This window comes from Muscardinus avellanarius (genome assembly GCF_963383645.1).
Source record: "Muscardinus avellanarius genome assembly, chromosome: 7".
Taxonomy (NCBI): Eukaryota; Metazoa; Chordata; class Mammalia; order Rodentia; family Gliridae; genus Muscardinus; species Muscardinus avellanarius.
In genome coordinates, this window is record NC_137793.1 from 51697296 (window position 1) to 51717670 (window position 20375).

The 20375-nt window shown below is 32.7% G+C and overlaps 1 protein-coding gene across 6 annotated transcripts in view; it reads right to left on the reverse strand.

Moving 5' to 3' along the window:
- Positions 1 to 20375, reverse strand: part of PCDH15 (protocadherin related 15) — a gene marked incomplete at both ends in the record, with an annotated part of 813688 nt that overhangs the window by 540438 nt on the left and 252875 nt on the right. For all 6 annotated transcript variants that reach the window (XM_080699048.1, XM_080699046.1, XM_080699047.1 and 3 more), the window contains 2 exons: positions 2025 to 2180; positions 18279 to 18439. In XM_080699048.1, the coding sequence (XP_080555174.1) occupies positions 2025 to 2180; positions 18279 to 18439 (317 nt within the window). The remainder of the gene's footprint in view (positions 1 to 2024; positions 2181 to 18278; positions 18440 to 20375) is intronic.

The window sequence follows — 20375 nt, forward strand, 5'->3', positions numbered from 1 at the left end:
TAAGCTTCTCTGTGTATAAGTTGTTTTGACATATTTAAATCCATAAGAGAACTGAACCACCAGTTCTTTCATCAGCAATCACACTAGTGTGATGATAGAATGCTCTATTACTCAATACTTCTTCTCACAGCCCAGGATGCTGATGCTTGATTAATCTTAATATGAGATAGTCAACAATGATATTATTATTGTTGCATTCTGATGGATTTAATTATTTGTAAATCCTGTAAAACACTCCTCATTAACTCTACTGTTTAGAAACTTGCTCAATTAAATTGTATTCTGTTTGCATGAAATTCAAAGAATTACCTTGAAATACAAGATTGCTTCAATGAAGAGTTCTATATAAGAGAATATAAGGTCACTAGAAGAGTATATTTTCCAAAAGTAGTTGCAATGCATGAACTGTAAGCCTTTCATAATGCAAACATTTCATCTTAAAACTCTGTATACTTTAAAAATGCATTCCTATTACCCTAGTTTTTTCATAATAATTACTAAGTTGTTGGTATAGATATAAGTGAGGTTCTCTATAAGTTTAACGCTTCCAGATACTGAGTGGGATTTTTATTTTTAAAAAATCTTAAAATACTTTGACCAAATTAAGTGTTATCACTTTCTGCGCACATCCCTTTGTGCCTTCAAAGGCCCTGAGAATTTATTTCTAACATAAATAATGAAATATGTTTGTTGGTATAGTCTTATACTTTAAAGCATATACTAAGCCTGGCATGGTGGCGCAGGCTTGTAATCCCTGTGCTTTGGAGGTGGAGACAGGAGGATCGCGCAGGTTCGAAGCCAGCCTCACTGGCTTAAGAGACCCTGTTTCCAAATAAAAATATAAAATAGGTCTGGGAGTGTAGCCTGGAGGTAGAAGGTTTTCCAAGAATCCCAGTACCACAAAAAAAAAGCATATACTATTCTTCATAGGATTCTCAATGCCCAGTTCTCTAATGATCTAATTTAATAGGCACATATTGCACAAGGAAATTTAAATACTGTATAAATTCTCAGGTTCCAACACTAGCTGCACCAGGGCTTTATTCCACATCAGATGTAACCTCTGTCATACACTATTCAGGTTACCTGGGAAGATACTGTTGAGTAACAAGGGGATCATGTTTTTAATATTTGCTAGGTTTAGCATCAATTTTCTCTAACAATGGAAGCCATGAGCTCATGCTTCTTTCTATTTAATCTATATTATTTCTATAACTCTTAAACTGTTTTGAATCAGCAGAACTATTTTTTTAAACACTGCATTGGTGTCCAATATTTACATTTAAGCACACATGAGGTTTTCAGAGGAGAAGGTATAAGGGAAGCATCAGAACTCCATGGGACACATGCAAGACAATAGCTTTATAGAATCCAAGCTGAACACTAACACATTATTCATAAATATAAACAGGTGATACTAAACTATTCATTTTCAAGATTTTGAAAGAGAACTGAGAGAAAAGATGGTATACCTAGCAAGAACAGCTTCAGACTTGGGTTCTGTTTCCTCCAAAGCCAGACTATTTTTTTTTATCTAAGCTATATCACACTTTTTATAAGTGAAACATATTTTCTTACATGGTTTACAATAAATGGATAATGAATTTTATAAGTAATTTTATATATTACAGTAAAATAATAACTACATAAAAAGTAAAACTCCATTATTGGGTAAGCACCTCAGAGATACAAAGATACTGTTCTACTGCCTTATAAAGAGAATAGAGAATGCTCTGCTTTATTATGTACATCATAAATTCAGACAATAAAATTTCTCAGATGATCAAAACAAAAATCTCTTTGGCCAGTTAGACTTTTTCCTGTAGCAAAGTGAATTACTGGAATCATATCAGAAGTCACCTCAAACATATTTCTTCCATGTACTATTCCTTATAATAGTTTCTTAATATCAACAGGGAGTTAATTCTATTGATATAAAGGTATCATTTATGAAAATTTAAAGTATAGAGTTGGTTATATATATATCAACAAAAAGGACCCAAGGAGAGTAGACAGAAACTGACCTCATTCACTGTGGCATAGTAACTCTCATGCTTGAAGGTGGGTGAGTTGTCATTCCTGTCCCTTACCACAATTCGCACTTCATGGAAGATAACAGTGCCTACTTTTTTGTTGATGCACTGGACTTGCACGACAATGGAGTGTATGTTCATTGGTGGCTGCAATGTAATAGTTATATTGTTAGAAAAAAACAACTGAAACCAAATCATCTCATAACTGTCAAAACATTTCTTGATTTAATACAATTTTTAAATTTGTTCATTTTTAGATTTTAGTAATCTAGAAAAAGTGATAGTTTTTATACTATTTTAAAAACAAGAGAGGGCAATATAATTATTTCATTGTTCAGGTTTTATCTCAAATGTAGAGCTTCAAGTAGTGTTATGCTCACAGAATATTTCTGATGAGTAAAACCACAAAATCAATGCTGAGATTTGATATGATGAAAGAATGTGCTTCAAAAGGTTAAAGTAATAATGATATAAACTATTTTTTACAAAAATGTATTAATTAAGAAATACTTGTAAAAGAGAAATTATAAAACTAATATTTATAATTTTGTTGGAATATTATGTAGTCTTTTTTGATAAAAGTTATGAAAAATTAGAAGTACAAAGTCCACTCAAAACCAACCAAATTTTCTCACTGTATACATTTACATGCTTATTTTTATCTTTTAAATATATACTTACTACACAAACACAAATAAATATTATCTAACATTTGTTAACAGAGATTTATTATAGCAGTTCAGTATATAGTACTATTAAACTATATTATGTGATTCAACTCTACTTCATTGTTAGGCTATGTTTCATCCACAATTTTTATCCACAAGCTTAGCTGAGAGTATGACACATGCCTGTAAATCCCACACTGGGGAGTTGAGATTAGCACACTGTAATTTATAAGACTATATTATCAAGGGGGAAAAAAAAGAATGGGGTATATCTCAGAAGTGGAATACCATAGAGTTCAATCCCTAGTAACACACACACAGTATATAACTTCATTTAGTAATAGCTAATAATGAGATATTTCAGCTTATCAATTTTTATTATTATAAGTAACATTTCAATATGTACTACATAGAGATATGTAACCACTTGTTAAATTTTATGGTAATTTTTTGAAAGAAAAAATGTCATTACAGTGAGACTTGATTACTTGGGTCCCATGTCTAAGTGCTTGTAGTATGCACACCTTCATGTGTATGACTCCATGAGGCCAGAGTCTGTGCACTGCAAAATACTTCTTTATACTTATTTGTCTTTTTGTTTTTTACAGTACTGGGGGTGGAATCCAGGGCCATTCTTCCTCTGAGGAACACCTTCAGTCCTATATTTTATTCTTTTTTTGAAAAAGGGTTTTACTAAGTTGCAGAGAGCCTCAATAAGTGCCTGAGTCTGGCCACTACTGGTTTTACAAGTAAGCGCCACCACATCTATTTTTTAAATCAATCTCTCTCTCTCTCTCTCTCTCTCTCTCTGTGCTACTGGGGTTCCTGGAAACCTTTCTACCTCCGAGCTATACTCCCAGACCTATTTTATATTTTTATTTGGAAACAGGGTCTCTTAGGCCAGCGCGGCTGGCTTGGAACCTGTGAGATCCTCCTGTCTCTGCTTCCCAAGAACGGGGATTACAAGAGTGCCCACCACGCCCAGCTAAATCTCTTTTAAGCTTATACAAAGTTCTCTGTAATTATGTTGGTTTATAAAATAATGTATCCTGACCATATCAATACTGAATCTCTAGAATGCCCCCTGTGTTTCTACTTCTATCCTCACCATTTAATTACCTACATTGTGCTTTTCATCTACAGCTTGTAGTGTTTCATACTTTTTACATTTGCTTCCATTTGTAGCCCTTGATAAGACTGGAAATCTATACAACCTTGGGTTTCGCTCACGTACTAATATCCTCCTACTCAGTAACTAGCATTGTACTAGAACAGATGAGTTGATATTATCAGACTACTTGGTTTCTAGCTCTAGTTCCATAAATTAACTGTGTGATGCAGGGAATGTTGCAAATCCCTATATGCTAAATTTTCTCAACTCTAAATGTGGCATTAATAATTACACAATGTAATAGAACCATAAATATTATATGAACTTATTCTTGCTGGGTACATATTATAGCACATAAGGATATAAACTATTTTTATTTATGAAAAACTAACATCCATCACTGAAAACATTCAAATTTCTTTCATAACTATTTTGAGATATATAATGCATTATTGGTCACTAAGTATCTTCCTTGCCATAAGATACCAAAACTTATTTATCCTATCAAACAATAATATTGTACTCATTGACTAAATAAAACTTCCCTTCTCTCACTTTCTACTAATTTACCCAGTCCTGGTAATTGCCCTGAGTTGAACACTACTAAATGTCTACAAAAATCAAAACATTACATTGTACCTCATAAATATGTACATATTATGTCAATAAAAAGCTTCAAAAGTTGAATCTACAAAGATGTGAGAGAAATAAAATCTATAAAACATGAGCTAATAAATTTGAATAATAAAATAAGTTGTTAAATATTGTAATAGAGCCAATTAAAAGTAGAGAAATGATTGCTTGAATCTAGGACAGGTTGATTAAGAATACTTAAAGCCACATTTGTAAATGAGAAGAATGATACTGATAGTGCATGTCTACACAAATGCAAAATATTGCTTCATGTAAAGTTATTTTTATGGTAGAGTTGATTTATAATGCATAAATAATTTTACCTAGAGAGAAAATATTGAGCCATCTTTAACATATAGAGGAATGTCTCTAGTAAATGCCACATACTAGGTTCTGGTAGCTATATCATTTCACTTATTTTTAAAGGACTGTAATTTATTGAGTATGTTTGCATTAACAACATTCATCTTATACAAGAACTCATGTGAGATAGCAGTTTATTTATTTGTAGAAAACCAAAAGGTCCATAGAAGGAAAGCCATTTCTTTTCATACTTTGCAGATCTAAAGGCAGTGATTTAGAATACACTATAGTGTAATGTTTGGCTCCATGAAGTTCATTAAACCTGGAAACTGAAAAAAACATCAGCAAATCTATTATAATTCATTTTTTGGACAGTGCAAACATATCTGCTCAAATGAGAGAAAAAACTCTACTAAATTTTTTTAACATTGATTTATGGTTTGAGCTTATGACTGGGAAATAAGCAAGTTCTACATGAAAATGTCAGAATTTTATCATCATCATAATAAATATGTTTTGTTTTGTTTTGCGATATTGGGAATGGAACCCAGTGATATTCTACTTCCAAGCTACATCCCCAACCCTACTTTTTATTCTTTATTTTGAAACAGAGTCTCAGTAAGTTGCAGAGGGCCTCACTAAAAAGCTGAGGCTGGCCATAAAACCATATACTCCTGTCTCAGCTTCTCAAGTACTGGAATTATAAGCATGAATCATGATGCCTGGCTTGGTTTGTTTTTTTAATATAATTATTCTTTTTTTTTTCTCACTGGGGAACTCCTTCTACAGAGCTGAAACTTGGAATAATAATGAATAGCATGTGTGTTTTTACAGAATTATTAAAAGATTTAAGGCATTAAATATTGTAGTTCTTTTTTAAATTTTTATTGGTGCACTACAGTCATATATCTTAATGGAGTACAAGATGATAGGGATATACATGCACATATCACTCTTTTACTTTTGATCACCAATATAAATAAAGACATTAAAGTCATGTGTATAAAATCTGTGAATGTCACATAGCTCACTAGAATACATAAAAGATGTGACAAAAGTTTCTAAGTCACCTTAGTAATTCAAATAATGAGTTAAATATTAAATGATTATCATAATAAATATAAATTTCCCAATTAGTACGGAAAAATTCCAATCATTACAAAGTAGTAAATAGCTACAAATATCAATATGAATATATATGCACACACATATATATATAAGTTAAAAATTTGAGCCGGGCGTGGTGGCGCACGCTTGTAATCCCCGCGCTTGGGAGGCAGAGACAGGAGGATCGAGCAGGTTCGAAGCCAGCCGCGTGCGCTGGCTTAGGAGACCCTGTTTCTAAATAAAAATATAAAGTAGGTCTGGGAGTGTAGCCCGGAGGTAGAAGGGCTTCCAGGAACCCCAGTACTACCAAAAAAAAAAAAAAAATTTGATAGCTAAAAGCTGATTTTTACACATCAGCACCTTAAAGTGGCTGCTGAGACACTAAGGAAAATCTTATATTCATTACAATATCTGATGCAGAAAGGGGTGTGTGTGTGTGTGTGTGTTTGGTGGTGGTTCTTGGGATGGAACCCAGGAGCCTTCTACCTCCGGGTTACACTCCCAGACCTTTTATATTTTATTTGGAACCGGTCTCTTAAGCCAGCTGCGGTTGGCTTCGAACCTCCGCAATCCTCCTGTTTCAGCCTCCCAAGCGCAGCAATTACAAGTATGCACCATGACACCCGACAAAAGGTGTGTTTTAACAGGCATTATATTGAAAGTTTGAAAATGTTGAGAATGTATGATAAAATGTGAGGTTTTAAAAAATATTCATCAGATACCTACTTATATAAAAAAATGACTTAGTTCATTTAGTGTAGTTCCAGAGAACAAAAATAAAAAAGGATTGTTTACAATACATATTTTTCAATATAAAACAAATTTTTTAACTTAATCTAAAGTAGCCAACATCTTATTAAATGAAGAAAACCTGCAAAAATTTCTTCTAAAAACAGAAACAAGACAAGGATGTCTATTATCACCACCTCTTTTCAATATAGTGCTTGAGAAAGAAATCAAAGGAGTACAAATAGAAAAAGAACTAAAACTATCCTGTTTTGCAGATGACATGATATTATACTAAGAAGACCCAACAAACTCAATCAAATAGCTTATAGAACTGATTTAAAAACTCAGCAAATTATCTGGATACAAAATCAATCTTAAAAAATCAGAAGCTTTCCTGTAGGTCAACCATAAATATACCAAAATAGAAACCCAGAAAACACTTCCACTCAGGATATCCCACCAAAAAATAAATAAATAAATAAACAAACAAACAAACAAACAAACTTAGGAATACACATAACCAAGGAGGTACAAGACCTCTACAAAGAAAATTATAAAACATTTAAAAAATCAAAGAAGACCTCAGGAGATAAAACTATCTTCTATGTTCTTGGATAGGCAGAATAAATATCATCAAAAAATTCTTCCAAAAGTGATCTACAGATTTAATACAACACCAACTAAATTATCAAAGTCATCACTCACAGACATAGAAAAAAATCATCCTTAAATTTATTTGGAATAACAACAACAAAAAACAGAATAGCCAAAGCAGTTCCCAGCAAAAAAACACATGCAGAAAACATCATAATACCTGGCTTCAAACTATACTGCAAAGCCATAATAATAAAAGCATCATGGTATCGGCATAAAAAATACACATAGACCAATGGAACAGAATAGAAGACTTAGAAACAAATCCTCACACTTACAGCAAATTGACTTTTGACAATGGGGCCAAAAACATACACTAGAAAAAAGATAGCTTGTTCTACAAATTGTGTTGGAAAAACTGGTTAACCATATGTAGAAAAATGGACATAAACACCACTTTTTCACACTACACAAGAATCAATTCAAGATGCATCAATGCCTTGAAATTCAGACCAGAGGCCTTGTAGCTCCTTGAACACTTCAATACATAGGCACAGGTAAAAACTTTCTCAACAAGGGTCCAAAGGCACAAGAAATTAAAATGAGAACAAATACCTGAGATTGTATGAAACTGAAGAGCTTCTGTACAGAAAAAGGAAACTATTAAGAACCTCAACAGAGAACCGACACAATGGAAGAAAATGTTTGCAAATAACTCCTCTGATAGAGAACCAATATCCAGAATATACAGAGAACGCAAAGAATTTAGTGCTAAGAAAACAAATGACACAATAAAAAAGGGCAAGTGAACTTTATAGACACTTCACAAAAGATGAAATTCATATAGCCAATAAAAGTATAAAAATGTTCAACATCACTAATAATCAGAGAGATGCAAATCATATCTACCCTGAGATTTCACCTAACTCTAATAATTTGAATGGAAATCCTTCAAAACACAAACAACAACAAATTCTCATGAGGATGTGGAGAAATGGAAACTCTAAACATTGTTGGGGCATTACAAATTATTACAACCACTTTGAAAAACATCATGATGATCCTCAGAAGAATCCGAACAAACTTAACACATGATCTAGCAATACTACTTTCAGTTTTCTCCAGTTTCTTCAGTATGGAGAAATGACAAATAAGCAAATAAGGTAAGCTAACTGGGGAAGATGTAGGGGGAAGAGGGAAATTCTCTAATGTACATGATGTACATTCATAAATATATTACATTCAATCAGGAGGCCAAACATGAGGAAGGAGCAGGGAGAAAGTGGTGTGGGAATTGGGAAAGGGATGAGTGATATGTTCATGTATGCCTCTACCATCTTGTATCCCATTAAGATATATGACTACAATGCACCAAGAAATTTTTTTAAAAAATAAAGAGAAGAGAATAGAGTAGCATATCAAGTGCATCCCAGCACTGAGAATATGCAAACAAGCTGGAGGATAAAGATCATATAAAACAACTGAATTGAAGCGATAATAAAAAGGCTTCCATCAAGAAAACAAAAACAAAAACAAAACCAACAACCCAGAACCAGATAGATTGCCATCTGAATCCTACCAGGCCTTCAAAGAAAAACTAATGCCAATGTTCCTAAAATTATTTGATGGGATAGAAAGAAGTTAGTATCACCCTGATACGAAACCGAGCCAAGGAAACATTAATAAAAAGAAAACTGCAGAATAATATCCCTAATGTATAAATGCAAAATTTCTTAATAAAATATTAGCAAATAACATTCAACAACATATTAAGGCCATTGCATATCATCATGTTGGTTTCATGCCAGGTATTCAGGGTTGATTCAGCATATACAAATCCATAAAGATAATTCATCACATAAAGTAAATTAGAGCAAAAATCACATACAAAAGGAAGTCTGACAAAATTCAACACCCACTCAAAAAACAAAAAAAGCAACACTAGTGAAATTAGGGATAGAAAGAACTTACCTCAACATTCAAAAGACTATGATAAATCTAAAGCCAAAATGATGCTGAATGGGGAAAACATATTTCTCATAATTGGAAACAAGAGAAAATGTCCATTCTTAGCACTTTTAATCTACAAGATATTTGAAATATTAGCCAGAGAAATTAGGAAGGTGAAGGAAATAAAGTGAATACAAATAGAAAAGGAAATTTTAAATTATTACTGTAGATATGATTTTATTTTAAGAAGATGGAAACATTTCTACCAGAAGCTATGTAGAGCTAGTAAATAAATTCAGCAAAATAATAGGATATAAAAAATTCAACATTCAAAATACTATCATAAATCTAAAGCCAAAATCATGCTGAATGGGAAAAATATTTCTCATAATTAGAAACAGGAGAAAATGTCTACTTTCACCACGTCTAATCTATAAAGTATTTGAAATATTAGCTAGAGAAATTAGGAAAGTGAGGAAAGTAAGAAGAATACAAATAGAAAAAATTAAAATTATTACTATAGATATGATTTTATATTTAAAAGATGGAAACATTTCTATCAGAAGCTATCTTGAGCTAATAAATTCAGCAAAATAGTAGGATACAAAATCAATATACAAAAATAAATAGCTTTACTATATGCTAATATAAATTCACTGAGAAAAAAGGTCAGGAAAATAATTTAATACACAATAACAGAGTATCTATAGCTAAATAAGATGAGAGGCCTCTAGAAAAATTATTGAATACTGAAGAACAAAATTGAAGAAGATATTGAATAGAATGATCTCCTCTGTTCATAGATATGCATAATTAATATTATTAAAATGGTTATAATACCAAAATCAATCTGTAGATTCAATGCAACACCCATAAAAAATGCTGTTTCTTTGATAGAGAACTTTAAAAAAAAGTCCTGAAATTTATATGGAGCAATAAAATACACAGAATATCTAAAGCAATTCTAAACAAAAAAGGCAATAGTGGAGGCATCTAATTACCTGATTTAAAATTATATTATAGAGGTATAATAACAAAAACTGTAATAATGACACTGGCATAAAAATAGAAAGACAGACAATGAAACAGAAGACACAGATACACCTAACAAATACAGTCATTTAATGCTTGATTAAGGTACAAAAGTATACATTAGTTAAAAAGAAAAGCCTTTTCTGGAAAAAAGTGGGTATATACCTGTAGATGAATGAAACTAGATCCCTATCTCTTACCCTGTACTAATGTTTATTCAAAATAAATTAAAGACCTAGGATTCAGATTTAGAACTTTGCAACTACTAGAAGAAAGTGTACAGTCAGCACTCAGACATTCTTGTGCAGGCAACAATTTCCTTTTTAGGATTATTAAACCTCAAGAGCTAATACCAAGAATTAATAAATGAGATGGCATCAAATTAAAATGCTTCTGCATATCAAAGAAAACAAGTGCATAAAAAGAGAGCTTATAGCTGGGCGTGATGGCGCACACTTGTTATCCCCAGGCTTGGGAGGCAGAGACAGGAGAACCTCTCAGGTTCGAAGCCAGCCTCACTGGTTTAAGATATCTTGTTTCCAAATAAAAATATAAAAAATAGGTCAGGGAGTGTAACCAGGAGGTAGAAGGGCTTCCAGGAAACCCAGTACCACAAGAGAGAGAAGGAGGGGGGGATTACAGAATGGAAGAAAATCTTTGTCATTTACTCTTTAAACAGAGAATTAATATCCAGAATACATAAAAACTTAAACAAAACACAAATATTCCAATCAATAAACAAACACTTCTTAAAAGAAAAAATACAAATGGCCAACAAATATATGAAAAAATGTTAAACATTTTAAGAGTGGGGGAAATGCAAATCAAAACTGCACTAAGATTTTATATCATTGCAGTTACAATAATAGTTATCAAGCATATAAATAATACTGAATACTGGTGAAGATGTTGGGGGAAAGTACAACAGCTTTGGAAATCAATATAATTGTTCCTCAGAAAAATAGAAATACAGCCATCATATGACCCACCATTTATGTCTCCACAGAATATTATAGTAATGTATGTACACCTATGTGTATGCAGTATAATTAATAATTGTCACATTATTGAACCTGTCTATGTCATCAAAAACAGATAAATGAATAAAAATGAGTTATATGTTTTAGTCAGTCATTAAGAAGAATAAAGTTGGGCCGGGCGTGGTGGCGCACGCTTGTAATCCCTGCACTTGGGAGGCGGAGACAGGAGGACCACGCAGGTTCTAAGCCAGCCGTGCTGGCGTAAGAGACCCTGTTTCAAAAATATAAAATAGGTCTGGGAGTGTAGCCCAGAGGTAGAAGGGCTTCCAGGAACCCTGGTACCACCGAAGAAGAAGAAGAAAGAAGAAGAAGAAGAAGAAGAAGAAGAAGAAGAAGAAGAAGAAGAAGAAGAGAGGAGGAGGAGGAGGAGGAGGAGGAGGAGGAGGAGGAGGAGGAGGAGGAGGAGGAGGAGGAGGAGGAGGAGGAGGGAGGAGGGAGGAGGGAGGAGAAGGAGAAGGAGAAAGAAAAAAGTTATGTCATATGCAGAAAATTATGTCATGTGAAAGAAAATAAATAGAACTGAGAGAATTATGTTAAGCCAAGTAAGATAGACTCAAAAGATCAAGTATAATGTGTTTCCTTTCATACTTGAAATCTAGAGAGAAAAAAGGGGGGAAGGGGTAATGTCATAAATATAGAAGTGAGACCAGTAGTATAGGGGAAAAAGATAAGGAGGGAAGAAGGGAGAAAAAGGGGAGTTATTATGGAATGAAATTGACCAAATTATGTTATCTGTATGTACAAATATGTATCAATTAACCTCACTATTATTTGTAATTATAATGCACTAACAAAACATTTTAAAAATACTAGCTCTTGCCGGGTCATGGTGGCATACACTTGTAATCTCCATGCTTGGGAGGCGGAGACAGGAGGATCACGCTGGTTTGGAGCCACCCTCGCTGGCTTAAGAGACCCTGTTTCCAAATAAAAAGTATAAAATAGGTCTGGGAGTGTAGCCTGGAGGTAGAAATGTTTCCAGGAACCCCAGTACCATCAAAATAATAAAAAATAAACCAGATCTTAATAGTTTTTTGAAAAGTATTCTAATTAAATGACCTCTGACTTTGCTACTAATTTTTAAGTATTTGAATTACTAGATGTTTTCTGTATATTTTAAAAGAAAATTAAAAACAGAATAAATACACTGTTAGCCTGTCACACCTTTTAGAAGACAATCAAGTGAATTATGTTCTAAATATTTCAAGAGAGACATAAAATCACTGCTTCTTAACTTCTAATTGCACATTGAGTAGGTAGCACAGGGACAGAAAGGTCATAATCTTTTTTAAATGGATGATCAAATTCAGTGTTCACTGAGCCCCCACTTAGTACTGCTAAGTACCTATAAATTAGACATAACCAGGACACCTGGAACTGTTGTCACTCTCAATTTTCTCTTCCTGTGCAACTCACAGCAGCATGGAACCTCATAGGCAATAAATTACAACTACAATGGATTATGCTGAAGTTAAGAATTCCCTGTGGCTAATATATAACACACAGTATAATTTTCCATTGGAATAGATTCCATTCTGCTGTGTAAGAAGGTCATAAATACATCAAGTACAGTTCTCCTAATTCAGTTAGTGAGAGATTAGGGACTTCAAAAATACTTAGGAATATGTTAGGACAATTTTGATTTATCTTTCATAACTGAAGGCAAATGTCAATCCTGATAATTTTATCTTTTGCTTTTTATTGTTCATTCATGGAACAAAAAATTGTATATAAATTGTGTGGATAATTATTTTTAAACAATTATCATTTGTATATACCTAGAAATTCAAGCTATCCTCCTAATTTCTAAATTAATGCCTAACATAATACTGTGAAAGTATACTTGCAAATTTGTATATGAGAGTATATGTGTGTGTAGGTTTTGACATTTTTTATTAAGAGTGATATATACCAATGGTTTATGAAGGTAATCTTTGTAAAGTGAGGAAAAATGAATATTTATAGAAAAATAGATAGAAGTAAAGGATGTGATGGTAAATCAGACACAGGAAAACAAATACCACTCTCTCTTTCACATGCAGATGTTTTTAAAAAAATCAATCAGAATGTACAGTAGTAGTTAGGAGGGACTGGGAAAGGTGAGGAAAATCAGAGTAGTAGAAAGTTAGAATGCAATGACCAGTGTTGGACCTATGCCCTCTTCAAGAAGCCTCAAGTTCTCTGGTCTAATTTTTAAGTCTTTGATACATCTTGAATTGACTCATGCAGAAAGTGTGATTTATTTCAATGTTTCTGCATATGCTTAACCAGTTTTGCCAACACCATTTGTTGAACAGGTTATCTTTTCTCCAGTGTATGTTTTTGGGCCTTTGTCAAAGCTTAATTGGCTGTAAGTTTGTGTATTTGTTTCTGAATCTTCCATTCTGTTTCATTGGTCTATGTATTTGTTTTCTGTGGCAGTACCATGCTGTTTTTATTATTATGGCTTTGTAGTAGAGTTTAAAGTCAGGTATTGTAATTTCTCCTACATGGTTTTTGTTACTGAGAACAACTTTGGCTATTCTGGGTTTTTTGTTGTTCACTGCAACACATAGGTGCAGATAAAAAACTTTCTCAATAAGACCCCAAAGGCACAAAAAACTAAAAGGCAAATCAATATGTCAAATTGCATGAAACTGAAGAGTTTCTATATAGCAAAGGAAACTATCAAGAACCTCAACAAAGAGCCAACAGAATGGGAGATTTTTGCCAACTATTCCTCTGATAGAGAATTAATATCTAGTATATATGGAGAACTCAAGAAACTCAGCACTAAAAAAAAAAAAAAACAATCAAAAAATGGGCAGGTGAACTAAATAGACACTTCACGAAGAAAGAAATTCAAATGACCAATAAATGCATGAAAAAATGCTCAACATCATTAGCAAACAGAGAGATGCAAACTGAAATTACCCTGAGATTTCCCCTAACTCCAAATAGAATGGCAATCATAGAAGAATGGGAACAAACTTACCATATGATCCAGCAATACCACTCCTGGATATCTAGCCAAAAGAAAGGAAATCAAACTAACAAACTAATCCATGCATCTATGTTCATAGCTGCACAATTCACCATTGCCGAACTAGGGAACCAGTCAAGATGTGGATTACAAACTATGCGATATGTACACAATGGAATTTTACTCAGCCATAAACAAAAACACAATTATGGCATTTACAGGGAAATGGTTGGAAATGGAGGACATTTTGCTAAGTGAGATTTGTCAGTCACAAAATATAAGAAATTGGATGCTCTCCATAATATGCAAAAGCCAGGGAGAAAATGAGTCATAGGAGGAGCTCTAGATGAAGAAGGAAATTTTATAGATAAGCAAATAAGGCAGCCTAACTGAGATTATGGAAGGGGAAAGAGTGAAACTCTTTAATGCACATGATGTTTTTTTAACAAACATGTCAATATCAATCAATCAAGCCAAATATAAGAAGGAAGGAGGAAGAAGGAATGGGGTGGGAATTGGATAAGGGCTAATTGGGTGATGTATGCATGTATATCTCTACTGTCTTGCATCCCATTAAGATGCATGAATAAAATGCACCGATAAAAAATAAAAAAGAATGCAATGACTAAACACAGCTACATAGAAGCTACATAATAGGATCTCCTGTTCTGCCAAAGAGCTAAAGGAGTTTATTTCCCACACACAAAAAAAACTATTATGTATTTTGTGAATAACTAAAATAGCATAGTTCCAAGTCTCCAAATAAGAGAAGTAATGATAAATAGATAGAAAATATTTCAGGGTTAATTAACTTGATTTGATCATTACATACTATGTGTGTATCAAAATATCATACTACACCCCAAAATTTGTATAACCATAATATTAATTTTAAAAGTTAGAAATGCCACTGTAAAAATAAGTTTACAGAAAGCTAACATACAGTGAACATTCAAAGGAGCTAACTTCAAGTGCAAAATAAAGAAAGGGAAGAGGAAAATTATAAAGGTACAAAGGAATCTGGAAAAGAAGGTAAAAGAGAAATTGGGAAGGAACAGGGAAAGATAGAGGATAGGATCTGTGTGGTCCATTGCCAAGTCATTTTCTTTTGTCCCTGGTAAACTTATAATATCCTAAGAATAAATTATATTTTATTTCTTTTTTTTTTGTGGTACTGGGATTCCTGGAAGCCCTTCTACCTTAGGACTACACTCCCAGACCTATTTTATATATTTTTTTTATTTGGAAACAGGGTCATTTAAGCCAGCGTGGCTGGCTTCGAACCTGCGCCATCCTCCTGTCTCCACCTCCCAAGCCCGGGAATTACAAGCGTGTGCCACCACACCTGGCTATTTCTATTGCATTGATATTTTAATATTCTTTCCCATCAACATGAGTTTATTTGAAGATTTTTAATATTTTATAAGCCAAATAATTTTGATGAAAATCAATATATTCATAGAAAACCTTCATGTATTTTAAAGACTCAGTGGAACATTTCCTACTTATAAAAAAGTACCGAGCAATTTTCTAGTAAGAAGGATCAAAGGGGCTCTAATCCAGTAATCATGACACAGAGAATGGCCTTGACTCTTGCCTGTGTTGCTATTCGGAGAATTAGTACTATTACAGTCATATAATAAATTAAATTAAGTTGAGCAATAAACCAAATATTTACATTTTAGGTAAATGATTGATATGTTTTAAAATATATAAATATATAAATATGTACATATATATTTATTCACAAGTAACTTTTCTATAGTAATGTATATTCATCAATACTTACCTTTTGAGTAGAAATGTTTTAAATTTTAAAAACTAACACATTATAAATATGTGTATGCAAATATTACAGTATTAATATATTATACTAATAAAAGAGAATGCATAATAATGTAATCTAAATGTGAAAAGTAGGAATTCAAACTTTTCTCAAATTAATTACATGCTATTATTTTTCTGTAGAAAATATTTCTTAGGTTGCACTGAGAAAAGTAACCAAGATGGTTATCTTTTTCCAAATCAATAAAAGTAATCTTCAAACAATAAAGACAGACAACTCTCCAAGTAATGTCTTTTCATGTGGTTAAATTATAGTATTATTTTACTTCAAATACTATGATATTTTTAGCATTGTCAAGGTGGATGTGTACAGGTACAATATATTTAAAAGAGCATTTTGTAAAATGCATATAATTACTTATTTCAGTAATTCAATGAATATATTTCTATTTATTTTTTAAAGAAACAGCACATATACAAAGATGTATGTACAGAAATTCTCACTACAATACTTTTACAATAATTAAAAGCTGTAAATAAACTCTATATCCAAGATTTAAAAATGGGTCTAAAAACTATATCTGGAGTAGTGGATTGTAGTTGTGGCTCCTTGGTAGAGCACATGCTCCACATGCATAAGGCTCTGGGTTTGATCTGTATCACACATACACACTCACAAGCATAACACACACAATCCCTGATTTAGCCATTCATAAAATACCATACAGTTATTAAAATGATTAGAGAAATATATTCATTCTCATGGAACTATCTTTATCACAAATTACATGTCAAACCAAGTTTAAAGCACAATTTACAGCATGATATAATTAATAATTATTAAATATATTTACATAAAAGTATGTGTTCACAAACACATATACACATATGTTTGAAATAATAAGTGCAGCATAAATACTAAATGTTATTTTCTCTATTTGGTAAAAATTTTCATAGATATGCTTTTTATATTCTGATGTGTTTTCTATATGCATATATTATTTTATTATAAAATAAAATTATAATTTCAATTTTCAATTTCCAATTGCAATTAGATTTGTAATAAAAGCACAGACTTGCCTCACTAATTGTCTAGCAGCAGTGACCTAGGCTTAGCACAAAATACGTGGGTTCTGGGTTAAGAATTCTTAAAATAAAATACTTTTTTTTTTTTTTTAAACTGGGAAGTGATCCCAAGGGCATTCTAGCTTTGAGCTCCACCCACAGCCTTTCTTATGTTTATTTTAAACTGACTCCCACTAACTGCTGAGCTGAAGCTATACTCCTGCCTGTGCTGTCTCAGCCTCTCAAGTACTGGGATTATAGGCATTTGCCACCAAACCCAGCTAAACCCTTACATTTTGATGAACGAGGCTCTGAAAGCATTTCGGTACAGAAAGGACAATTTATACAATTTTTAAAAATCAAAGATAGTAAGGATATGTGAACTACACTAAAATTAAAGTCCTTACATTTTAGACATGAAAGATTAAAGTTTTATCTTCATAACCTACTCTAAAATGCATCATAAACAATGAGCAATGATTTGAGATAATTCAGGCTCACATAGCTGAACATCTGACCTTTGGGTTTCATGAACTGAGTATTCATAGTTAGACATATCTCCTAGTTTCTCCTGGGATCTGTACCTTAATCACTGTGTCTAGTCTCTCACCCTCACTTCCCTTCTCTGCCCTCCAGAAAGACTGGGATGCATCCAAGTAGGAAGAAAGTTACTTCAGTGAGATACCTAAACCTAATACTTATGTCATCCTGCTAAAGAACCAGAGGACTAGGACATTGCCAGGAAGCTTTCACTAACCTTCTTTTTCATTTTGTAGAGACAATATAAGCACATCACCCCAGCCTCATCCTCCCAACATTGCTTAGTACTTGGAAGGACAGCTAACTGTTAGGGCAATCATCATCCTTCTGTTCCAGCCAACAACTGAGAGGTGTTCTCATTTTTGCCATTGTTGGAGAGAGATGGGTGATAGCCACACTTGTACTACTTTGCTGAGGTTATCACCTCTTTATTCTAAGCTCTCTATTTTCTTCTTGTTAAAAAAATCACACCAGCTTCCAGAACATTAAGTGGGAAATACAATGGTTTTCTTACACATAGATACAATCTTCTTTTAATGAGTTATTTGGTTGATATGCCAAGAAAGTAAACTCAAATTACATAAAGAAAATTTTATATCATATCAGCAAGCACATATATATATATATATATATATATATATATATATATATATATATATATATATTAAATGAGAGTAAAGTTATAACAGAGGGACAGAAATAAATAAATAAAAACAAATTACTAACATCTCTGTCCAGAACTCTCCCCGTGCTGTTCAGGAAAAGCATTTGTTTAATGGGATCCAACAACACCCAGTAATCCACGTTATCCTTTAGCGAGAGTTCTATGGTGGGGTCTGGTCCTCCCGCAGTTCCTTTTATCAGCATGTTGTCTACCAGAATTGTACCTGCAAACCAAAGAAACTTTCTTGAAATCATAATATAGTAAAGTGCATTCTTTAGAAAAGATTATGTGCTTAAACTCTAGGTGGCTTACAAATCTCTATCAAAGCAGAAAATATTATACTTTATATCTAGCAAAACATCAAAACTTTTCTATTCCCAAAGAGGCAAAAAGTATTTTCATTATACCATTTACAGATGGCATTTAGGGGTAGATGAATTCAAGAGACAGAAATTCAACCTTTTGATGAATTTTGACTTCTATTTCCTGTTAACCACATGAGTTTCTTCTCCCTGTCCATCACTACTCACTGAAGTCATAATTGAATTTTAACCCGAACAAAAGGAAACACCTGTAATAACAGAGTCTGATACTTGAATTCACTCAGTGAGACTTATAATAGGAGAAGAGATATCTTGAAAAGAAGATAGAGGAAAAACAAGGAAAGGGTAAAGAGGTAGAGGGAGCTCCCAAGGTGAGAATCACATCTTTTTCTTTTATCTTAAAGCAAATACATAAAACATAAATCTTACTGTGAAAGACAGAACCAGTGTGCAGACAAATAGTAGATGCCATTGTTATTATTCTTTAAGACATGTCTGTGGTACTGTGCTAGAATGACACTCTTCTATTTCACAGTACCATTGAGATGCTTACTTTATTATTTTTTTCAGCAGGTTGAATTTCAGATTGTGCTTGAATAAGAGGTAAAGTCTCTAATCTTTTCTATGATGTTAAAATTCCATGAATTTTACAAGTTAAATGCAAACAGCACTGGTGCACATTAAATCTCATCCCACACATATACACAGCAATGATCTCTTTGCCAAATAATAATGTACTATGGCTTAAAACAATTACTTCTGACTGATCCATTTTATTAAATTTATGGCATATGGAAGAGATGCAGCTATGCATTTACAAATGCACTCTCCTAATGACACTAAAAGAAATGGGAAATCTCTAAGTACTCCTTGCCTTGTAATAGCATGCCAGAATATATAGATAATCCATAAATATAAATCTGACTTAAAGAATATAATGCAAAATATATGATTGGCAGGCATGACTGTGCATGCCTGTAATCATGGTACTTGCAAGGCTAAGATAAGAGGGTCTCAGGTTCTAAACCAGCCTCAGCAATCTAGTGATATAGTGTTTCAAAACAGGTTCAATCCCCAGTACCACACACACACACACACACACACACACACACACACACACGCATGCATTCATACATACATACACACACACACGCACACACACACTATATATATATATATATATATATATATATATATATATATATATATCAGGTATGGTGGCTCACACTTATAATCCCAGCATTTCAGAGGCTGAGACAGGAGAATCTTGATTTGAGAACAGCCTCAGCTTCCTAGTGAGACTCTTAGCAACTCAGTGAGACCCTGTTTCAAAATAAAGAATAAAAAATAAGGCTTGGGGTATAGCTTGGAGGTAGGATGCTCCTGAGTCCCATCCCAAGTACTGAAAAAATATATATATACAATATATATGTATATAAATGTATATATATTATATATAATATATAATTATATATTGCACATATTATATAGATTATATGTATATGTATATGTATATGTATATGTATATGTATATGTATATATATTTGCCACATTTTCTTAAGGTTATAAAATTGGTCTAAATGTTACACCTTTTTGTAATAACAAAAATTAGAGTATCTGTTAGATTTATTCATCACCTTAAGAGTAATAATTTTATCTAATAATTCTTCTTGTTGGTAATGGACACCCTAAATAATATTTAAACACATACACACACTCTCACACACACACATACTTTTCTAAATAGTAGAATTTTTCCTTCTAGTTTTTCACATACTAGCAAGTAAAATGGTAAGTACTGAATGAAACTGATATTCCTATCATGTGATTAAAATG